Source organism: Phodopus roborovskii, unplaced genomic scaffold, assembly GCF_943737965.1.
Source record: "Phodopus roborovskii unplaced genomic scaffold, PHOROB, whole genome shotgun sequence".
NCBI classification, from domain to species: domain Eukaryota; kingdom Metazoa; phylum Chordata; class Mammalia; order Rodentia; family Cricetidae; genus Phodopus; species Phodopus roborovskii.
In genome coordinates this window covers 13348319-13373329 of record NW_026126424.1, presented here as the reverse complement: position 1 = coordinate 13373329, position 25011 = coordinate 13348319, and the positions used below count along the sequence as shown (strand labels likewise).

The 25011-nt window shown below is 34.0% G+C and overlaps 1 protein-coding gene across 1 annotated transcript in view; it reads left to right on the top strand.

The window, feature by feature from the left end:
* Positions 1-25011, top strand: part of Dpyd (dihydropyrimidine dehydrogenase) — an 817241-nt gene that overhangs the window by 80941 nt on the left and 711289 nt on the right. Inside the window, exon 3 of the mRNA XM_051185598.1 lies at positions 19400-19482. Within this exon, the coding sequence (XP_051041555.1) occupies positions 19400-19482 (83 nt within the window). The remainder of the gene's footprint in view (positions 1-19399; positions 19483-25011) is intronic.

Below are 25011 nucleotides of genomic sequence, written 5' to 3'. Positions count from 1 at the left end.
GACAAGAAAGGACAGCATATCCAAACTGTGTAGGCTTTTGGTGATGAGTTTTCTGGTGGGGTTGAGAGTGTCACTAGTCTCTTGGTCAATCTTCTATTTTTTTCTGTGATAATCTCATAAAACGAACAGTTCAAAGAATAATGATGACTGATAATGCTTTTATGTTTTGAACTGATACTGTAATTTTCATCACATGTAAATGATCTGAGCTTTGCAATTTACATAATCAACTCTCTTCATTTAATTTTCAAATTTCATTTTCATGTCAGCATTTTGATCATGTACCATAAATATACCTTTTCCTTTTCGTTTAAAAAAATGAGTAATATTCCATCTTGTAAGAAAATTTAATTGTGCCAAATTTGCAAATAAGTTTATAAAGGTGAATGATAATTTTAACCAATTTACTGTATTTCAGTTTTTAACCCAGAAAAATGAACTGATATTCCTCTATTGCTAAGAGCACTTGGGCCAATATTTGCTGAAATGAAGTAGAACATTTGACTACAAAATAGCAAGTTAAGTAGATTTTGTCTTACTTCCTTGAAAATTCTTCTAAATATATAATAATTTCAATTTAAAAATTTGCATAGAAAATAAACTTCCTTACTAAGCAAATGAAAATATCAAAGGATTAAAAAAAAAAAAAGACAATTGTAGAGACAAAGTGTAATTTGAAAATTAAGTTGTGCTTAGCTACTAGAATGCACAATGAGTCCTGGCGTATGTGGTGGGGATATCCTTTCTTCCTGTGTTTCACAGGTTTGGTGACATTTTGAAAGATGATATATATTTTGAGTTAATAACAGAAAGATGTTGACCACTTACTCCCAGCTGTGACGTCTACCCTGTAGTGTGGTTGATATACCAAGTAATGGTTTGTGTTCATTTTCCCTTCTCAGATTTGAGACTTTGTTTGGTTTGAACCTGTGAAGGATTTGCCCATATTGTCGTGGTCTCTGAGTTCACATGTGTATCAGTTCTGTTGCATTTGAAGATATTCTTTACTTGGAGTTATCCACCATCTCTGGCTCTATATTCTTACTGCTTCTTCTTACCTGAGCCATGAGGGTTGTTGTTTGATAAAGACATCTCATTTATGGATGAACATTCCAAAAAATTTTACTTTCTGCATATTGTATAGTTGTGGGTTTCTATGTTAATTATCATCTTGCAAACAAGAAATTGCTTTTCTGTTAAATGTTGAGAAATGCATTGATCTTTGGGTGTAGAAACATGTCATATGGGTCATTTTATTGCTGTTTTCATTTAGCAGAATAATAGTAGTAGGTTTCAGTATCTATTAGTCAAGTTATTGGCCACTTAGCTGTGCCATATATGGATTTCCTCTCAGGGAGTGGACTTTAAATCCATTCAGAAAGTGATGGGTTAATCCCATAACATTTTTGCCACTATTGTACCAGTATTTCTTGCTAACAGGTCACGACTTAGGTTTCAGAGTTTATAACTGAGCATGCAAAATATCCTTTGTTTTGCTTTATTATCTTTTGTCTTATTCTATTTTGTTGTTTTGGCTTTGATGTGTGTGTGTGTATACTTTTGTTTGAAAGAGAGAGGGGAAATCATCAAGTTAGGTAGGTAAGATGGTAAGAAAGAGGATCTGGGAAGAACTGGGAAAGGGAGACCATACCATCAAAATATATTTTATGAAAAAATTAGATTAAAAAAGGAGGATAAATATCCTTAAAGTCCCACACTTCCAAATTTGCTAAAGTAATAATAACAATGATGATGATGATGACGATGATGATTGAAGACAGCTTTTTACCTACAGTTTTAAAGGGATTACTTTAAAATTAAATGTTGAGGAATTGGCATGTTATCTAAAATAAAGGGGTCACATTATATCAATAAAACCCCCTGAATAAGAAAAAAAAATGATGAAGAGTGTTTCTATTTCTGAAACATAGGGACAACTGTTATTCATAACCATTTACTCAGACATAACTTTCCTGTATTGTATATCATGAATAAAATGGGAATAAATGAATAATTCTATTTTTTGCCTGAATGATTCTTATGCCTCACAAAAATTCATATATACAAATGATCAAAGGGTATAGCCTTGAACTTCAAATATTTTCCAGCAGTTCATAGGCCAACTATGAGTTGTTGCATGTTCTGTTTTTCCTTACACATTTTAAAGTAAAAACTAATTTTAATACTTTGTATTTGTTTCCTAAATCAATATTTCACTGCTGTAAGTTTTCCTCTAAAGTGAACTTTGACTCACTCTAATAGATTTAATTTTAAATCTGTTTTGTGTTTCTATTGTTCTTTACAAATAAAGTCTGAAGAAGACTTGCACTGGAAATTTTATTGTAAATAAACCAAAGGAAAATGACTAGGATTATGCTTTTAATATGAATGAAAAACTGCTAGTAAACAAAAGAGATCCTCAGCTTCATCAGTGGGGAAATAGGTGTTTTGTATATAAATATATATATATATATATATATGTATATATATTGTATTATATTAAATATATATATATATATTAGGTAGTAATACACACTTTAAAAGAGAACAGTCACTGTTATACAAGGTATATATTACAGCATTATCTGTAACAAAAAAATTGCTACAGAAAGTTGCATTTCTCTTATTAATAAGGTTCTTTAATACATTTACTGATATTATATTCATGTCAACTGAAATATGTTACTTTCTTTTTGAATGTCAGATCTTGTTGAAAGACAGCTACATACTATCTCCATGACATATAAACATATAAATAATTTTAAGCCATCTATCTGTCATCTGTCTGTCTGTATATCTGTCTATCATCTATCTATCTACATATCATCTACCTAATACATATCTATTTATTGTGTATATACACATGTTTGTGCATGTCTTGGTTCTATGTGTGTGTGCGTGTGCGCGCGTGCGTATGCATGCCTGTGCATGCAGATATGAGTGTGTGTGTGTGTATACGTGCATGTCTGTGCATGCAGGTATGAGTGTGTGTGTGTATGAGTGTTTGCATGTACACACTTGAATGCACCATGAGAAAAAATTGCAAGAGGCTATTCTACCATATATCTTTTGGAGATTGAGCATAGATTGTCAGGCTTGGCAGCAAGCATCTTAACCCATGGAGCCATCTCTTCAGTCTTTCCAGATATATTGAAGGCTGTATTATGAGTGAAAGAATATTTTATGAGGTACTGATTATCAAAGTTGTCAAGAGTCGATGATAGAGACAGTTTGATATATTTTGGCCAGACAAAGTATATTTGTTCTCTGGTGTGACCAACAAGGAAAGAATGATGTGGGATTTTTAAGGCTCCTTAGAAATCTGTTTTACCAAAAGTGCATATTTGAGCCTGTGTTAAAATCTCTGACCTATCCTTCCTCTGTGATCTTTGGTCCTGCCATTTGATGACACTGTGGAAACTACAGTGTTCACTTGACCAGAGACACCTATGGCCACTAGTTTCCACTTGTTTAATGAACACAGTTTATTCCATGCTGATATTCATTGAATGGACACAATATCGGTAATGTAGAAAATACTGATATATAGATTATTGCTGTGACAGGACATTTCAAAGACTTTCTTTCGAGAGTATCTTTTATGAAACAGTATTCCAAAAGGAGAGAGAGATGGGAGGGAGGGAGGGAGGAAGGAAGAATTGTATCCAGAGTCATGGTGACCAGAAGACAATGGCTATAGCTCCTAATTCTGAAGTGATATAGTCTAAGAAAAATTCATCAATCACATACTTCCTAGAATAGATTATGGTATATACAGATTAATAAGTTTATTTTAACATTTATTAAACTTAAATCAAAATTCTACCTCTTTTCTATTTTGTCTGAGCCAAAGAAAATGTTATTTATGTTTATTAGGCTAAAGGGGGAGGGATTGTTTTAAATTTCAATTCTTCTGTGATGTGAGAAGAACGTATTTATTGTAAAAGACAGGGCAGTATGGATTAATAGCTAAGTTATTTGATAGGGCTTTAGGAACCCTTGGTTCTGTGTTTCTGTTATTAAAATAAAAATTAAGATTATTTTGAATTTTATTCATATTTTTACTTCTGTTTCTCTTCTTTTGGGTATGTTAGAGTTAACCCTAATTAACATTTTTAAAACATTGTTTCTTTGAACTTCTTTCCTCTAAAGTATACATAGTTTATGGAAAATGTATTTATCCCTTCCATATTGTCATACTTAGTGCTGATAGTTACAATTTTGGAACTGATAAGCAGTTACTATTTTGGGAAATATGAATTATTTAATCAGTTCCCAACTTTTGAAGTAACTGTCTGGTATTTAAGAAAGAGAAACAAAAATTATAGTAAGAGTTTAGACTATAATATATTGCTGCAGGGGCAGTTATTAAGGGAGAACACAGCTGACATTTTCTGATTTATGCACACAATCAGAGATGGAGTCCAAGGGCTGTGACATAATTATCTTCATGCTAACAATTTTTGTAAATCTCTTGACAGAATTTTAGCTAATTTTAAAATGCCTTCTGAAGATTAGCACTTAAAATTGTTGGGGAAAATGGCACAATTTATTAGCAAGGGTATAATTGTAAACCTTCTAAATACTCATTGTGAATATCATTTAGACAGTAACTCCTGCTTCAGCAGCTGGTATATAAGACACCAGTTTATGGAATCTTGAAATGACAGAGAGTCGAATCTAATTAAAGAGGATTACATGCCAAAGAAAAATTATTAAAAACAGACTAATAGACAATTGTTATAGATTCAGAAACCCCTGCCAAATTCTCTTTTTGATATGACCTCATGTAGCTGTCAAGTAAAAGCCTTTATTTCTCCCAAACCAAAGAAATATTAGAAGACTTTCTCTTTTATGTTTTAAAAATGACTGCTTTTCTGAATTTTAACTTAACACAAGGACTTCAATGGTCTATTAATCTTTTTTTCCCACGTACTTAAAATGCATATGCATGTTCTTTTAAAGATAATGATGAGAATTACTGTTTTAGGGCTTTTTTTTTTCTTATGGGGGATGTTGAATTTCATAACTGCGAATAGGAAATGTTACTACTTTAATAAACAGAAATCAGCTATCAATTTAGTTACTGCTAATAGAGACTTATGCTTAGTTAGATTGTATGCTTGTTTGTTATGTACATTTAAAATTCACAGTACATTGAAGCTTGTTAACTTCCAAACTGAACTTGCTAAATTACTCCTTTCTCTTTGAATTTATTCACTTTGATGTGATCCATAGGGACTTTTTTTTCTCCAAACAAGAGACCAAGATAGCTTTGAATGATAGGCATCCACCATTAGTTCTTTATATAAAATGAAATAAATGGTGCTTTTCAGTACTAAAAAAGACATTATGTTCATGGCTGTGAGTTTGCCTGGTGTCTAGATTTGCATCTTATCAATAGTGTGTGGCATTGCATAGGATTGCATAACTGTATGAGCTAAGTATACTTCTGTAGCATTGGGCTAATTTAAACAGACATTAAAAATTAATTGCTGAATAGCAAAACTAATGTTTCCATGCCATTAATAAATTCATGAACAAACACTTTGGATTCAGTAAATGAGACATTTGTTTAATACTCTTAAGTGGATGGGAGTCTTAAAAATAAATACCGTGCATGAAAACAATAACCAAATAGAATTATGTGTGACATGAAGAACAGCACTGGAGTAGTAGTAATGGGCTTGTTTGTCTTTGTCCCACCTCAGCTCTAACTCCAGAACTTTGGTCCTCTGAATAGACAGAATATGTTCCAGTGAGAATTGTCTATTGCCTTACTTAGAAAAAAAGAAAGAAAGAAAGAAAGAAAACCACAAGTACAGGGTCTTGCTTTAAGTTTAAAGCATCAAGATGACATCACTCATCTTCCCTGTAGAAGATACATCTTCTAAGCATGATGATATGTCTCCATTTTTCTATGTGCTAATAATTAATGTAATGATAATTTTCTCTGCTAGTTAGAAACTTGCAATATTTTTTTTAACTTTCAGAAGATACAACTACATGGATCAAATCCTTAGTGGTCAGTTTAATGTGGCTTGCTCAAAGATGGTATCAGTCATACATGATAAAATGTGAGCAAGTAAATGAGCCATTCAGGGTAGTCAATTTATTAATACTAAGACAACTATGTACTTGATGTGGTGTCACATGCTTGCACTAGGGAGAAAAAGTCAATGACTCAAGGCCATCCTTGGCTACACAGTGAGTTTGTGGCCTGCTTGGATTGTGTGAAAACCTGTTTTAAAAATGCCAATTTTATTTTTAATCAAAGAAATTAATTTATTATATTCTTGGTGAATATAAATTATTTTATTATATTCTTAGTGAAAAAATCTTATAGTAATATAATCATAACTGTACAGTAAACTTGTCACTTGAGAATTTCCCGAAATTCTTAGTATTAGGGTTTTCTTTTCTTTCAATTGGACTGGTCTTAAACGTCTCATCAAAAGAGGCTGTTAGAGCTGTGTGAAATCTCCTTCATTTTCACATTACAGAAAATAAGTGGCACCAGAAAGCTAAGCCTGTGGTAATGCGTTCCTTCTATGACTGTCCAGTGCTAAAGATGACTATAATGATAAAGCATGGCCTGTACACAGCTAGGTTTAGAGACAGGATCCACTCACTGACTTTGGCTTTCCATCCAGCTATCAGTGGGTCTTACATCATGAGAATTTGGCCTGTGAGCTTTTGCCATGCACATAAACACAAAAGTTCATACATGCAATACTCCTTTAAGTGTTATGTGACTAGAATGAAATGAAGCTGTTAGAATGAACACCTTCAATGCAAGGTCTGGAGAAAATGACTCAAGCCAGATTGTGATTTATAATCATAAAACTTCATACCTATTTTAAAATTTCTAATGAGACCAATTCTGTAAACACTGCCAGGTTCTGACAGCCTCACATTTGTCTGCTTTTTCTTTATTTTTAGTAATTTTAAAATTACTAAAACATAGGTGACTTGTAAACACATTTTATTCTAATTTTTAATGCTCCAGAAATATTATACAATTATTATTTATGAGCATGCATAGGAAAAATTACCTAAAAAAAAGTTTGAGAGATTCAGGGCCAGAGAGATGGCTCAGCAATTAAGAGCCCTTGCTGCTCTTAGAGAATCCAAATCAGTTCCTGGGGGGCAGGGCTGGTGGCTCACAACTGCCAGTCCTAGCTTTTATGAGCAGTCACAGATGTGGCAGAAACTCAAACAAACTTATATTTTAAAAAAAAATCTTTAAGAAAAAAAAAAGGACTTTGAGAGATGTGTCAATTAGATCTAGACTTTCTAAAATCTGTTCTTCTAATCGGGCAGACCTAACTCTGGAGTCTGAGGAGCTCATGATACCTATGGCTTAATGGGGCACTGTCTGCAGAACCTAGGGATGGCCTCAGTGACAATTTCCCTGAGATTCTGCATGCTGGGAATGTTTTTGTTTGTTTGCTCTGCTTTGGTTTGGGTTTTTTGGTTACAATCTATTCTCTCCAAACAACACCTCATTTCATTTGCTATTTTGAATAGAGTTTTCTGTAAATTGGATTTATGATTTTACTATCATTGTGTGGTATGTGGGACACTTTCAGTCACTGATTGAGCACACTTTTACTCTATGTTTCTGAACTTTTTAAAAATTAGCCTGGCTAATATGAGACAAACAGAAACATTGTAATTAAATTGAAAATATTAATTTCATTCATTTATCAGATTGAATAAGTAACTTGAGAACATAATTTCCCCCTAAGGTTGACATGGACTTCAGTGGAAGTTATCTTTATTTTCAAATTTTATTGCAATGTAACATTTAGCTTTTGGGGATGCATGCATGCACACAAAATTTCCCAGAACATGTACTAAAAAGACCTTTAATTTTTCGGGTTGGTTTAGAAATAGAGTAGTACATAAAGAAAAAAAAATGTCTTGCTCTCCTCAAACCCAATATTTTGAAAAGTAATTTAAGGTGTAATATAATGCCAAGTTCATCATATATAACAGAAAGAGCAAAGCAAGACAATATTGTGGAAAGTAAGGGTGGCCAGTGAGTGTGTTTTAAGGGCTTTTCTAGAATTTTTCTAAAGAAAAATTTTTGTAAGCAAAGTTCTGAATATGGCAAGGCAAACTATCTAAACTTTGGGACATCATGTGTAAAGGTCTTGAAGAGAAATTATAGTTTTTTACTACTGTTCCAAAGAACATCAAGGGACATATTCTGATATCAGGGAGCCAAGGACAAGAAATAGCATAGGAAAAGGACTTGCCAATTTTTATAGTGTTTAAATGTGAGAGCAAGGCTTGAGAGTAGAAATGAGTAGTGTCCATTGTTTACATTTCCTGTTGTCAGGAGATTTTGGATAACTATGTCATAATGGACTTAAAGAAAATACTATGTCTATGCTGTGATTTTTGCTTGGCTGTCAATGACATATAGGACTCACCAATATATTTTGGAATAATACATGTTTTACTTGCCAATTTTGTAAAGAATGTCCAACTCAACCAATGCATATTTTTATATCATGTGACAAAGTAGGTAGTTTTTTGAAAAACAAGGGATTTGAATTAAATAGAAATATATAGTTTATTTTTTCATTGACTTCTCATTGATATAGGCATGAATAATTGGCTGGTTAGGATTTTAGCAGAACTTACTTTTTGGTTACCACAAAAAAGTGCTAAAATGTCACTTTACTCATACCAAATATGAAAGTGGGAGCTTTAAAATTTTCAGCTAAAATTAAATATATTTCTTGCATACACTATGAAGGAGAAACTCATCTCATTCTTTAAAAACTATAGAATATTTAGTACAGGAGATATAGCTTAGTTGGTAGAATGCTTTCTCTTTCAGGAAGCCCAGGGTTTACTCTATAACACCCCATAAAACAGTATTTTGGCGCACATCTGTAATCCTAGCACTTCTAAGGAGAAGCAAGAAGATCAGAAATTCAAAATAATTTTCAACTTCACTGATTTTGAGGCCTCTCTCTGTGTGTGTGTTTGTTACTTATAGTGCTTTCTTATTCAGTACATAGGTTTACATCCATGACTCACTTAATCTTTATAATGCCAGTTTCAGTGTAAACACTGTTGCGTTCATCACCTTACTCATTCTCATTTCATAAGGGAATATGTGCCCACAGAGGTGTCATTCATCTTTGTGAGAATTCAGAGGCTGTTTATTTGCACAATTGGAACTTGGAAACAGACTCCCCATCTGTGAAGCTCAGACCTTTCCTATTCCATGATGTTATTACATTTCCCTATGACTCATAAGATTCTCCAAGAGAGGGCCTGCTTGTAAGCTGGCCACCATTAGTGAAATGACATTATCTAAATATGATTACATCTTAATGTCCCCTGGAAGGATTAGACTAGTGAAGACACAGTGAAGGGAAAAGCAATTATCTATTGAAATATGAATCTCTTGATGAGAACTGGAAATTGTATCTTACCATCAAGATGCTCATGTGGAATTTTAAGAAATCTAAATTGAGAAATTATTTCTTAGAGCCTTGTCTAAGACTTCTGTGAGGCTACCTTCAAGGATTTCAGTTGAGTGGAAAAATTTAAATAGACCATTTTTTTTTTTTTTCAGGAGGAGCACATTCACATAATTGACTCATTCTACACAGAAACCCAGTCCTTGGAAGTTGCCATTCCACCAGATTTGTGTCTATTTATAGTGTGTGTGTGTGTGTGTGTGTGTGTGTGTGTGTGTGTGTGTGTGTGTATGTGTGTGTGTGTGTAACTCCCCCACAACACAGTCCATTATATTCATGGGAAATCTGAAGGGAGTCATTTTACTTATGTTGCCTTCATATTGTACAGTGAGGAACCTGACATTGCCTCTACAGGATTGTTTCCTCTTCATGACAATTTCCTTAAGGTCCCTCTAGTATATAATGTATTTCAGGCCTCCCGCTTCCTGCAACTAGGATTATCAGGACACATTCACATTCTTGGCAACTGATTCTTCCTCTCCCACTGGATGTGAGGTCCTCACTTTATACCATTTATCTTATTGGACTGAATTAGTTTATGTCAGTGACTGCTACAGTAAAATGTCTGAACTAATATGTGGTTGATTGGTAAATCCTGCTTATCATTTCCACCTTAACAGTAAAGGTGTATTCGTGATGTTTGCCTTCTCCCCCTCCCTCTCATTTCTTCTCTCCTTTTTTCTACTTTTCTTTTTAGTTTCTCTTTTTTTTTCTTTCCTTTGTTCTTTCTTTCCATCCCCTTCCCTTTAGTTATTCCTCCTTCCTCTCCTTTCTTCTCCAACCTTCCCTTCCCTTTCATTTCTTTCTTGGCTTATTTGTTATATAAATAAGTCTTGTAGAACTTGTTAAGTAGCTGGCCTTCTTATCTGGGGATTATATATGTAAGCATCATGCCTGATCACCATATATTGTTTCTAGAATAATAAATTAAGTTGACTTAGCAAACTGATTTCAGTAATTAGTCTAGGATTGTCTCCAGTACGCAACAGTGATGATGTTCTAGACTAGAGCCACTTTTGGCTTAAGCTCCTCACACCTTTGTTCTTATATGGAAAACTGTTGGTCATTGCAGAGGCACATGGTTAATTTGCCTCTTGTCTCTTTTCTCTCGAGTATGGAAACAAGTTAAATCTTTCATATTTACCAGCTTCCTACCTAGTACATTGGCTGACAGTATATTAATTTCCTCAGTTGGTAGCTTTTGAAACTTTTGCTTTAGTTTCTTATGCATATGGGTCCTGAGTTCTTCTAGCTATGCCATTAACTACGTGTGACCTTTCATTTATTAAAATTATTTTCCTAATTTATTTAAATTTAGATTAGTTAGTATATAAATTGTTGATAATTTGATTATCCAATAAAACATTCAGTCCTATGAAATGTAAGTCTTATAAAAATAACACTCTTTTGTTTTTATTAAGTAATACTATCTCATAGCTCTCTTTGCTTTCCTTCATCCTACCTCCTTGCACAATATGAATAAATGAATAGATCCACTTGATTGGATTTTGTTTATTGGCATAGGTCAGGCAAGGGTAACTCTTTAGTGATCTTATTTTAGTTTCTCATTGCTAAGACATTGTGCCTGGTATTTTCTCTAGAGTTGATGTTGGTATTCTACATATTAGTTTTATTATATTTTTAATCCTTACATTGATCCTTAAGATGAATTATAAAACACTGTAAAATCTACCACATTTGAAACTCTAGACCTGTCTTCAACCCGTGGGGATTCATTTGGCATGAAGCCACTGAAACAGGGTTTTGATGCTTAGTTTCCTGTTTTTCCTTTAATTGCTGCCAAAATCTGAACACTTGGGAATTTAATTGCTCATTATATTTGTCACGGTGGTGTCACAGACCCAAATAAAGACTGTTGCCTGCAAAATATTTGTGGATATTAATTTGGCCTAAACATGTGTATGTTGAATTTCTTGTTTCTCCACACTCTTAGGTATATAGCACACACAGACAGAAGTGCCATTCCTCACAATCCTAGCAAACTATTTTTCATCCATCCCAGAATCTGCATTTTGGTAGTTTACAGAAGTTCCAGGAACTTTCCCACTTTGCAAAGTCAGCAGCCAATAATCTGTCTTGTGTTTGATTGACATTGTTTTCAGAAATTGCCCTACGTTAACATAATGGACAGTTTCTTTATAGATATCCATTTACAAATAAACTTTCATCCCCCCCCCCACTCTATACCCATGTGAGCAAAGCTGGGGAAGGACTTTTGTCAGAGGCTATTGGCTCAATTTTTATGTAGTGATTAATCCTTGATGTCAAACAGAAGATAAGGATGGAAAGCATAACTGATAACCTGTGTGCCTCAGACCAATTGGAAATTTGATGCTTAAATTTATGCAGAAAATAAGCAGATGAAGGTGTCAGTTGCTTGAGCTTTATGTTACATATGATGAGAGCATAATGCTGTTAGAAATGGAATTCAAGCCCCGTGGACTTTGATACTCTTTTATATTCATGAAACATAATAATCTTGGATTTGTTTTTTATTTCTGGGTATGGAAATATTTTGGCTAAGGCACATTCTTGAAATACGTACAGTCTTACATATTTCCTCTGTGTTTTGTTGAGTGTAACAAACCTCAATCATGCTCAGAGTAGAAAACATGGAACATTCTTTTTTCTGTTAATCAAGCTGATACTAAGATTTGCTTCCTATTTTATCTCATAATAGAAAATGCAGTTAGGAGCCCTCTCCAGATAAAGGCCCTACTAAAAATTACAGATTGTCTCTATTAAAATGCTGAGTTTCCTTGAAAGACTCTTTAGCTAACACAGGTTGGTCTAATGATTTCTTAAGCCATAGAGTTTTCAAGGGAGCTCATTTTCAGGCCTTTTGTGCCTCTGTCCTTTTTTTTTTTTTCTTTTTTCTGAATCCAAGAAATATTCTCACCTTCCCCCTCAATGTGAAAAATAAACTGTCAAGAAGTTCAGGATGAATCTGAAAATAATTACACCTCAATTATTTTGTGTCTTCTTTTATAAGCTGTGCCCCCTACAATGGTGGACACAAGATAAGAAATAAAGTTTTACTGAGATGACAAAGAGAGGAAGTCATGGAGGGTTGGTTATAGAGGCATTGGAATCAGCAGAGAGGGACAGCATGGAGCAAATAGGAGAGGAGGGGAGAAGGATGCAGGGGGTAGAAGTTTGATTTTTTTTTTTTTGTGACACATATATGTGTTCATGTTTGCATGTGGGTGCAAAAGAGTCTATATGTAGATGTATAGGGAGGCTGGAGTTGTATGTCAGTTTCTTCCTCCATCACTAGGTAACTTTTTTGGACAGAGTCTCTCATTGAACTTGGAGCTCATGATTTCAGCTAGGCTGACTAACCAATAAGCTTCAGGGATCCTCCTGTCCCCACCTCCTGAAGGCTAGGATTCTAGGCTTGTGTTGTTGTGCCCTGTTCCTTTACTCCAGTGCTAGGAATCCATTTTAAATGTGTGTACTTGTGCAGTCTGAACTTTACTGGATATCCCAGATCATCATGATCTCAATCTGTGACATTGTGTTAGAAAATGAAAGAAATACATATTTCTCCTTCTTCTTCTTCTTCTTCTTCTTCTTCTTCTTCTTCTTCTTCTTCTTCTTCTTCTTCTTCTTCTTCTTCTTCTTCTACCTCCTCCTCCTACTCCTCCTCCTCCTCGGTAGCAACATGTAGATTCCCAGCCATCTATGTAATTTTAAACCTATATATCCCAAACAGTAAAGTTTCCTCAAGGATTCTGATTTTTTTAAAATTGTCTGTGGATCATCATAGACTGATTTCAGATAGTCATCTTATTGGCTTGTATTTCCAAAAGAACAGAAATTATGAGAAATAATGAAAATTTAGCATTAGTTCTTGCTTATTTCATACTATTATACAGCTTTCCCTAAGGCACTTCAAACATGGGTACTTAATGACACAGGCTGGATGTGGTTTTCCCATTGTTGCTGCAGTTCAAGCCAGTGGGTTATAATGTAGTGCCAGGTGGGCACCAGTCTTTGCTCTTCTTGATGGCACTTTGCTTATGGCATTATTGCTCAGGGATAGGGAGTAACTCTAAATCGCTAAACTACAATTTTCAAAAATCCTCTGTTAATTACAGTACTGCAATTATCATGCCTTGCCAATGCCATTACAAATTAAGCCACATGTTTTCTGCAGCACCACTGATTTTAAAGACAATAGGTAAATGGAAGATGAATGTTTTAAAATAAGGAGCTTCTGGTATAGTGCTTTGTATTTTGCTAATTCCTGCTGTAATATGCAAAGTTGCCAAGGCTTGCTTAAAAAAAAAATAATCAACTAAACAAAAGCACCATGAGACACACAGATTGATTGTTTTTCCTTAGATTAAAGATAAATAGATGTGACCAAGAGATACATGTGCATGGAAATTTTTGCATAAAGTATTCATGTCAATTAAATAGAAATACTTGTTTCCATGTCTGGTTTAGAAACTATCTCAGAGAAGGCATCCATTTAAAAAGAGGAGGTTTCATAGCAAGTTAGTCATTTGAAGTTTGAAAAGAAACATAAGCCCTCAGACTCAGCGGTGATTCACCTAAATAGTTAACTGTAGTAATCTAATTCCAAAGAAAAGGAAGTTAAACTTTGCATGTGACCAAAGAGAACATTAACAGTGTTTTCCGTTAAATTTTGAGTTAGGGAACAAACGTGTAGAGATTTAGAATTAGACACCATGAATTTTCATTCTTGATGCCACCTCTGATGATAGTGGTCACATAATTTGAATGGGTTTTAGAAGAAAGTTATATTTTGAGTAAAACAGCAAATTAGTTAGAAGATATGCCACACACACACATATAGTTCACCCTTTGAAAATGTAATTTCATAATTTTTAGTCTATTCATTAATGGTATTCTAATTACAGCAAATTCCAGGATATTTCTTCTCATTTCCAAGAAATCAAATTCCCATTAGCAGTACCCCATCTCATGCTTTCTACAGCTCTTGACAACCACTAATCTGCTTTCTATTGATTTGCCCAGCCTAGGTAGTTTATAAATAAAATTATAAAATGCTATCATTTATGTATGATGTTTTTCCAGTTAGCATAATGTTTTATGGCTCATTTTACTGATTTTTGGATTGCTTCTCCATTGGGTCAGTTATTGATAGTTGTGATGTAAAAATCTGAATACACATGTTTATATGGGAACCTGTTTTGTTTCATTATGAAACTCATGTAATGGAAGTAATTTCTGGTCATAATTCTGTTAATTATACTTTGAGTATACTCATCTGGTTCATTCGTTATCATTCTAAGAAGACAACACCCAATGTTTTCTTATGAGGTACAATCCTTCCAACCACATGGGCAGCTTGTGACAAAGTGATAATATAACTTGATAGTGTCATTACCCCTTTCCCTGAGTTTAGTGATTCTTGATTCCCCTGAAGATTTAATTATGTAGACACTTAAAAATATTTATTATCCATTTTCTATTTGCTTTGGAAAGCTACATATTGGGAAGTGTTTTCCCATTTAAAAACATAGAGGAGGCAGAAACCGTCTTATTGAATTGAGTGAGAGTTGTTATATATCCTAGAAACAAGTCTTTTATTAAATATGATTTATTGGATTTATTTTTGGATCTATGAAAACTCTGATTTTAGTGGATTAACTCCAAGTCAGAAAGACAACTCTCTCTGAAATGTTTTGGGTTTTAACTCTTGTCCAGGTCTGTGATCATTCTGGTTTGGATTTGAACACTATGTGAGTCAGGAGTCTGATGTCACCCTCATGTGTCAGTCCTGCCAAATCCATCCTGACACACATTGAATTTTCTTCATTCTCTTTTAAATATTGAATTGACCATAAGAGTTAGGGTTCATTTGCCGTCTCAATTATGTCCTTTAGTGTGCAGTTTGTAACCTTATGCCACATCTACACAAACAGTACTCATGGTAAAAAGATTTGAAATTGGAGGTCTATATCTTGTAAATACATTCCATTTCCCAAATATGTTTTTGGATATCTGAACTCTGCCATCAGGAGAACTTTGGAAAGTTTCTGGGGAAAAAAATCAATGAAATTTTGTTATGAATTAGATTGGGGTCATTGAGTCAATTAACAGAGTAGCATCACTTTAGCAATAGGAAGTCTTCTAGTTGATTGCAATGGGATGTTTTCCCATTTAAAAAGCTTTAAAATGTGATTCTTCATAGTTGTTTGTTGAATTTATTCATAAATATTTCATTCTTTTTAATATGATTTCAAATGAAATGTTAATTTATAGGTTATCCATTATAGTCTGGCCCATCTTTGTTTGAACTTGATCCAAATGGAGTAAGACAGATTAGATTCTGTTTCAACCTTGACACTCCTGAAAGAGGAATCTGCTCAAGTGAGAAATTGCCCCTATTGGCTGGGCCTGTGAGCATGTCTATAGTGAATTTTCTTGATGGCTAATTGATACAAAGGGCCTTACTACAGTGGGTGGTTCTATCTCTAAGCAATCGGGCTTGAGCTATATAAGAAATATAGCTGATGTAGTCCAGGGAGTAAGCTCTTAGCAGGTCCCTACATGGCCCTCTCTTCACTTTCTTCCTCCAGGTTCCTACTTTTATCTCCTGCTCTGACTTCCCATTGATGATGGCTTGTTAACTGTGAACTATAAAGCCCTTCCCTCCTGAAGTTGGTTAGGTCATTCATTCTCAGTGCTATGTAGTTTTCTACTGTACGGATGTATTACATCACATGTATTTCATCTTATTATTATTATTATTTTTGCTTTAACACTTGGGAATATGGAACAATATTTATATTAATATTTTCCCAAAGGACTTTAGAAGAATATACTGTACATTATTCTTAGGTATAACACAGCTGGGCCAGAGACACAAATGGTTGACTATTGACGCTACAGACATCATTTCTCAAAGCGACTGTAACAGTTTACAGGTCTATTATTAGTGTAGTGATTTATTCATTTATTTATTTATTTTATATAACCAAGTCCATTTAAATGAAAACAAACATTATAGACAATATTTGGGAATTTGGGCATCGTTCTTTCCAAACTACTTCCTCCTGGTAAGGGGCGCTGTCATGGGGGATTCTAAGAAGATGCAGAAATCCTGGCTATAGTCTGTAAGGCTGCTTTGTCCAGTTGTTTTGAATGTAGGATCACCTGGTACTCTCTTTTAGGCGGTCTGGCTTGATCACACCACATTAGTCTGGAAGGAATCCACATCTTTTCATTTTCTGTGGAAACAAAAATAGAAATCCATTTCCCTAGTAACTTGTCCTTGAACTTAAATTTTGGAGTCAAAGCATTTTTTCTTTTATTTAATTTATTATTTTACTTGTCGATCCCAGTTCCTCCTCTCTCCCTACCTCCTTCCCTCCCTCCCTTTTACCCTCTCTGCCCTCTCACATGCACCCTAACCACACTCCCATCCCATCCCCCCACCCCAATTCCATATGTAGGGAAATGCCATCCAGTTGGGGTCATGTAGATCTGACAGGTCATGTGAAGTAGGGACTAGGGCTTCTCTCCTGTCTCTAGGTTAAGGCAGTTATCCCTCCATGGGGGATGTGTTAGCAAGGTCCTTTTGTGCACCAGGGATACATCCTGGCTCTACTGTCTGAGGTCCCTTAGACTGCTCAGTCCGTCTGGCTGAGACCCACATTCAGGGGGGGGCCTGAGTCTGTCCCATGCTGGCTTCCCAGCTATCAGTCTGGTGGCCCTTTAGCTGCTCCTTGTTCAGGTAAGCTGTCTCTATTTGTTTCTGCTGCCTGGTCTTGTCCTCTCCATCTGCATCTGGGTTCTACTTCGACTCAGTGTTTATGTATGGGTGTTTGCTCCTGTTTCCAACAGGTGCTAGATGAGGGCTCAATGGATAAGGCTGGAGAGATGGCTCAGCCATTAGAGGCTAGGCTCACAACCAAACACATAGTGTAGTGATTTTTATACTACAACAACACTGTATGGACTTTCACTTTATACATATCTAAAATATGTAGTGGTGCTTAGTTTTGGTTCATATTGTCGTTTTACCATTTAATAATCATATAGGACTTTACTTTTGTTAGGCTATTTGAATTTCCTTCATGAAAGAGTATATAATTTTTTGTTTGTTTTTTGTCTTTTCCTATGTAGCTATTTTCCTATCTTTTTTGTAGGAATAATTTATTTATTATAGTGTAGAAATATAACAAAGATGTGTGGTACTGGCGAAAGTATGAAAAACTGATCAATTGATCAGAATACAATAGATTCTGTAGGCACTGAAACTCAATATGGGAAAATGACTCCCATTGATAGATGGTATTTAAGGAAAAACAGTGCTTAATTGATTATCTATATGATGTGATTTTCAGTATTAAACCATATAAATGTCATCTCACCGACATGTTTCACCAAAAGGAGAAATACAGAATAGCAAGTCTTCCTGATTAATACTAAAAGAAGCTTTCCCAACTTCCAAAAAAACATTTCAAGTAAATGGGCCATAAAAACACTAATCATATGTTAGAAAATATATATATTCAGCATCATTAAATCTAATTTTTTCTTTGTGATTAAACTAAAAATGTGGGAAAAAACCTAACCCAGAGCATAAAATGATTTCCAATGTAGGTGTCCAACAAATGACTTTAAATTGGCTCAAGGAATCCAAAATTCAAGTTATTTTGGAAAACTTCAAAATTTTCATTATAAACTCATCTGATAGTACTTTAAACTGATCTTTTCCTTAATTTGATCTAGTTAAAAAAGAAGAACTAAAGGTGAGTGTGATGAATTGGATACTATTTGGTTGGAAATTAATTAACTCGTGTACATTGGAAATCAATGATCTAAGTTCCACAGTCTTCTGAAATCCAGCATGTTTATTTATAACTTGAGAACAGAAATGACACATTAATAATTAACATTTATTATTTAACTATTCTGTTCCTAAAATTCAAAAAAGACCAAAATGAAACAAAAACAAAAACAAAACTGAAAAATCCCCAGACTCCTTTTTTATTCCTAAATACTGCCACTGCCTACAAAACATCAGTATGAGAAAATATTAAAGTCAATACTCATATAGTCTGAAGTTTGTTAAGTTTCAATTTCCTAAAATGTGTTGTGCTACATACAATTGTTTGTGTAAATTATATTATTAAGAAATATAGTAAAAAGTTAACTTTTAGAAAAGTCATTGCACTATTATTATTTACTACTCAATAGAAACATTTATGAAGTTTATGTTGCCTTTGGTATGAGTTCCTCATTTAATATCCCTCAAATACTTGATATTTACAGCAATCACGGTAATTTAGTTTGACATAAAAATATGTGGATTCATGCATGCAGTTTATAATATAACACAGGTGTTTGTTCTGATGATCTGGTTTTTAAATATGATTAAAATTTGTGGAAATTTTATCATATTTTGGGCCTTTCCATTTCAGTACACAGTACCTAATTCGACATAGATCTTTATCATATAGACTTTTTGTTATTTTGAACTTATTTACTAATTTTCCTCCTTTGAAATTACATTGGCTTTAATTAATTGAAGATTGTTTTAGGAAAGTAATTGCTATTCTGAGCCTTGGCAGTTTGGCTAGATTTGTATGACACTCAGTTTTTTTTTTTTTTTTTTTTTTTTTTTTACACCTATTAAAAAAAAAAAAACAATGATGAAAAAATTTCTCCTACAGCTGCATCATAAGACTTGTGAGTTTGTGGCTGTTGAATTTCAGTGTCGATTTTAATGAATCCTACCCAATTAAAGCATTGTGCCTATTTTTCATAAGTCCATGATCAATACAATTGATTATATTTTTACATAACCTCATAGAATGCAATTTTCCTGGGGGTGCAGAGGATTAATTCAGTGTTTTAATGTGTTGCAGGCCTGTGAGAAGCTGGAGAATAATTTTGATGACATCAAGCACACGACTCTTGGTGAGCGAGGAGCTCTCAGAGAAGCAATGAGGTAAGTCTGGGTCACCATAGCAACAGTCACAGATGTGGTAAAGAAAAAGTCATTCTTCATTATTGGGGGAACAAATGAGTTCATTGCCACCATTCAGCTCTGTTCTCTAAGGTATTAATTTGTCAGTGGAGAGACTTCCCTTGAGGCTGTACTTTGGTTTTGAAGCTGCATAAATGTTAAGCCTCAGTGCACAGTAAAAAATGTAAATGTTTAATTTGTTACTTAAAATGCTTACGGGGTGTCTTGTTTTATATTTATACTAAATTGTGCAATTGAATGAAAATATTGTTCATCTAAATTCTGCCTATGAGTAGAAAATAAACACTGTATAAAGGTAGCTTGGCTGAGTACGATTTCCTAATTAATATTTAATTTGAAAGTAGATACTTAAAATTTCATCCTTTTTATATATTATAAAATTAAAATTATTTTTAGAATGTCTTACATTTTTTTCCAGTATGTCAAAGCATAGAATCACTCTATTTGGATGCAAAGACTAATAAATACCCTGGTTTTTTGTTTGCTTGTTTTGTTTTTTTTTTTTAACCCTTAACATTACTATTTTTTGTTTCTTACATCAGCCTTGCTATCATTTACATAACTTTTTATGAAGCATCCTTTAAATTCATTTAATTAGAATCAAAGAAAACTTTAAGCAGACATTAACAATGTGTGAGAAACAAGCTTATAATCTCTAGGACATGGAATTCACAAAGTCAATGGCCTTAAAAGTACCCAGCTTGAACCTTCCAGTGGCCCAATCTGCATTTGTGCAGAGAAATGGTGTTTCTTCCTTTGTTTTTATTCCCAAAACAATATTACTTAAAAAATTATCTTAATGCTCATTTATCTTAAATTGTTTTAAGATACAGAAAGTTAAAATATGAGAAACGGGAAATATAACAGACTTGCTGGTGGTTTAAACACTATTTTGTTATTGCTTTCACACAGCTACCATATACTTTAGTTTAGAAGCCACTCTCATTTAGCAACCTCCCTTTTACCATGCAAGCAGCAGGAGAAAGTAATTAAATTTAATAGAAGCTGCCCTCATTTTGAAGCCACTTCTATTTAAAACCACAGGGGGAGGTAATTAAATTTAATGGAAACAGTAGCTTCTACACAAAGATACATGGTACTTCTGTATAGATGATTATGATGTCACAAAAAGGGGAATAATATATTACTAGTGTGCGGGAGAAATTACAAGCCAGAGCAAGGGAACCTATTTTATTGTTAATGTCTTTACTAATAAAAAAGATGGAAAAATAAAACTGAGTATGCAGTAGAGAATTTGTGTCTATATAAAAGTGCAGGAACAGTCTAGCAAAGTTTAAGTTGCTGAAAATAATTGTAAATTAAAAATGAGTTGTAAAATATATACTGTAGGAAAGTCTAGGGCAGAAATTATGAATGAACTCCTGTTTTTAAATATGTTTGTATACTTTATTGAAAACTACTGCACTGTTACAAATTGAACATGTCATTTATATAGAGCTTACAATATACTTTTGAATATGTGAAATGTGCATACTAATATCTATTTAGAAAGCAATTTTTTGGTAATTTAATTTCTTTTCATCTTGAAATAAATACACAGATAAACAGGAAGACAAAGAGGATGCCAGCTCTCGTGATTTTGAATTAGAGAACTGAAGACTAAAAACACAGAGAGAATTGAAGGGGCTATGTGAATGGATATGGTTGTGAATGAGGGAAACACAATGCACAGAAGGGCTTGTGAACTTTGTAGGAGATCTGTGCTGAAGAAAAAACAAGTCAGATTGTAGAGAACTGTGGATAAAAAGGTTATTAAATTCTGCCATTTTTTTAAAAAGTAAATAGTATTTAAAACATACTGGAACAGCTTGCTTTTAGAGAAGAAGGAAGAATGAATGGATGGAGGTGGGGAAGCAGCATTCATTACCTAGTTGAAATGACCTCTGACCACCCAAGCAATGAGTAGGGCAACAGCCCAGATAATTTAATTCAGAATTTAATCACATGGTGGTGAAATTCACTTGTTTACTTAGGCTGAATATTTTATGTATCCACATACACACATGCACATATGAATGTCTGGATTCACTAAATGCAATGAAATTAATGCAATTATTTAGCAACTAGTAGCATTAGATGATGTAATGTGTTGCTCATGGACACTTCCTGTTTTTAATACATTGAGAACTCAGTCTTTTGCATGAGGAAAAAAATCTAGACACAAGAGAGCTGAATGTGATTCAAGACTTTTAAAGAGAAAAATACATTTCTCTATTATCTGTTATCAATTCTTCCTCCTATGAAGAATGATTGGACCAACAACAAGCTCAGAGGTTGACTGAGGCTAATAGACAGTGTTTTATGTAGAGAGAAAAGTATAGGGTGAAGAACAGGACACTGGAATGGGAAGGTGTGATTTCAAAACAGTTAAGACTGTGATGAAAGGCAAGCTTTTGTGTGTGCATGTGTGATTTTTTTTAATCACAAATGGACATGTGTATAGACTTTCATCTTTCATTTTTGTCAATACTAGGTCCCTTCTATGTCATGAATTTATATGCACAAATGGATCAGTCAGAGTTTCACTTGGCTAGTGTGAGCATCAGGATATTAGAGCACTTTGGCAGCATTGGAGGCAGGTAGAAACAACTTATGGGAGGCTGAGTTAGCAGAGGGATTGGCATCAGTAGTATGTGGTGCAGGTGAACTTTATATAGAATCTAGTAGTCTGTGAAAAGCAAATTATTTCAAGTAATCTGTATTTTAACGGATTCTTATGATATTAATGATAACATTGAGTATAAATTTATAAAGATAAATTTATTGTTCTATAGAATTGGAGTACAGAGGGAAAATACCATGTAGGGATAGAGACTGTTCTTCACCTCTTTAAAAAAAATGTTAACTACACTTCTATCACACATTGCGTAATGATTATTGATATGAAGAATACAGTATCTGTCTTCAGAGAACTAGCTTCCCAGTGGAGAGGAAGGCTAGGTAGACCAGATCTCCAGGCTCCAGGCTGCATACTAAATTCCCCCCAAGATTCCATACACTTAACAGTATATTCTTTCTTTGTTGACCATCATGAGGTAGCTTAATAATGAAAGCATCATCTTCTTTCACCAGTTTGACTATTCTCCGGCTCTTCAGTGACTTCAAGTGTACACAGGGGCACTCTTGTTCTGAGAATGTTTAGCTAGGGATGGTAGAGCAAATCTGGCTGAACTTGGCTCATTTCCTGGGGTCTATTTCCTGTTTGGTACCTCCTGATCTACCAAGATTCTCCTGCATTTGTCACATAGAGAGGATTCTGCCCCTGCTCAGTGCTGTGTGTCGTCATGCAGCTTCTCTTCCTGGCTAGTCTTTGTTATGCATCTTGAGACTCCTCCTTATCAGATCATGAATTGCTTTAATAGTGTCCAGGATCATAGGTGTAAGGATACCTTCAGACTGGATTCCTTATATGTAAAAAGAATAGGAACTACAACTTCATCTATGGAGTATTCTCCCTAAGTAGCCCATTGACTAAGTATAGTGACAGAGAGGGAAGAAGAAAAAGCACTATATGGAGGCAATTTTTCTTTTCAGATGCAGTTGAGATAGTGAAGGCTACTCCATGAATGTACATTAGGCATGGGAAAAATATAGTTTCATAATTCGGGACCAAAAGTTAGGGTGATATACACATTTGAAGTTTGTTAGTATTTTGATGTTTTTAGCCATAGGAAGTTGTGGGATTTTCAAGAGTCATTCATCAAATCAGAATGAGAACAGGAGTGAAAAAAATCTAATATGGTACCTTTGAAAACTGAATATAGGAGAATGTGTGTTGAAAAACATTTTAAGACTTTAAATTTCAATTAATCACATTCAGTAGAAAAAGACTTGACTATAATATGGAGCATCTGAAAAGAAAGACTTGTATTTGGAAGGTCCCTGTCTACATCTGTGGACCATAGAGCAATTCACTGAAAGGCTCCTTCAAAGGTTGTGATGTTGAGTTGTATCTGTGCCCTTCAGTTTGAGAGTGACGAGCTACAGTGGATCCAGAGCCCCTCAAATGTGTAAAGTTTATTGAAAGAGTGGTAACATTTATTGTATTATTTAAATATTTTACTTAAAGAATTCATATTATGACTGATTGTGGTTTGGATGGAAGCCCTAAAAACAAGATTTTTATGTTGCTAAAATGAATTTGGCAGCTTGCCAGTGATGAAGTCACAGTCAACAAAGAGGCTATCATGAAGCAATACCTGTCATTATATCCAATATAGGAGCTCTCTCTTTCTTACGAAAATGACAGAAAAGCTCTGTTCACAACAGAGCAACAAGCATGGGTTGGTACAGAACAGAAAAAATGGGAATTATTCTCTAAATCGTTTTTTGCTTCTAAATAGCCCAAGAAGAGTAACCGGGAAAACATCCTATGAAGCAAAAAGGAAGAGTACTATGCCAGTATTTGTGAGGCCCTGACAGTTTGAATCTTCATGACTGAAAAAAAGAATAGGCTCACAATATAGTTAAAATTTAAAGATTCAAAACTGACAAAACAGTTCATCTTCAAAGTGAAAATTCATGTTTTTCTTTATATTATAGTTAGTCAGTAAGTATCATTAACTGGAATTCCTATAAAGACCTAGTGAAATCATTCATATAAATTACCCAAATTATTCAAAAGATGCCGAATAATTTAGTAAGTAGTATCAACTTTTGCAGTTTGAAAAGTTGAAATCTCTTTATATTCTTATAGTAAATGACAGGAGCAAATTTCATGCCTATTAAAGAGCTAAATGAAATAAAAAGTTAAAAGGCCAGATTCCAATAGATTATGGAAGTGACCATATCTTTGAGTTTTGATGAACAAAGATAATTAAGTATCATTGGAAAAATCACAAAACTTTGATAACATTAAGAATCTCCTATACATGGGAAAATATCAGCAAAATTTAAAGACTTCAACTAATTGAATTACTGTGTTACCACCTGTACAACAGATGAAAAAGAAAGTGAACTTGGTACCTCACTGGAAAACTGTGATTGAGACTCTCCAAAATATTCAGAGAATATTTTGATTTGGCAGACAAAAGATTTAAGCTTTACAAAAACCATACAAATTCCTGAAAGTGGCTATTAATTCAGTTCAGTGGGGAGAGAAGTTCTGAATGCTAAGATAGTATTCTCATGTTCTCAGGGCACATGAGGAATGATATTCACTGATACGTTGAACAATGAAGTGTCAATAACCACTAAGAATCTAAAAATAAATATATCCTTTGGTATTTATCACCTATAATTGCTTTGTTCAGACCCATACAAATTATAGAAAATCTGAATAACTTTTAAATAGTAAATTATATCCTTGGTCCAAATGAATAAGATTTAATTGTGGCATCAACCATTATATCAGTTTAATCTAACCTTTTACACGATAAAATTGAAAATTTCATGGACTTGATATGAAACATGAGCATAACAGAAAGTAATAATTTTTAACCAAATGTTACAATGTTTATGTATATTATT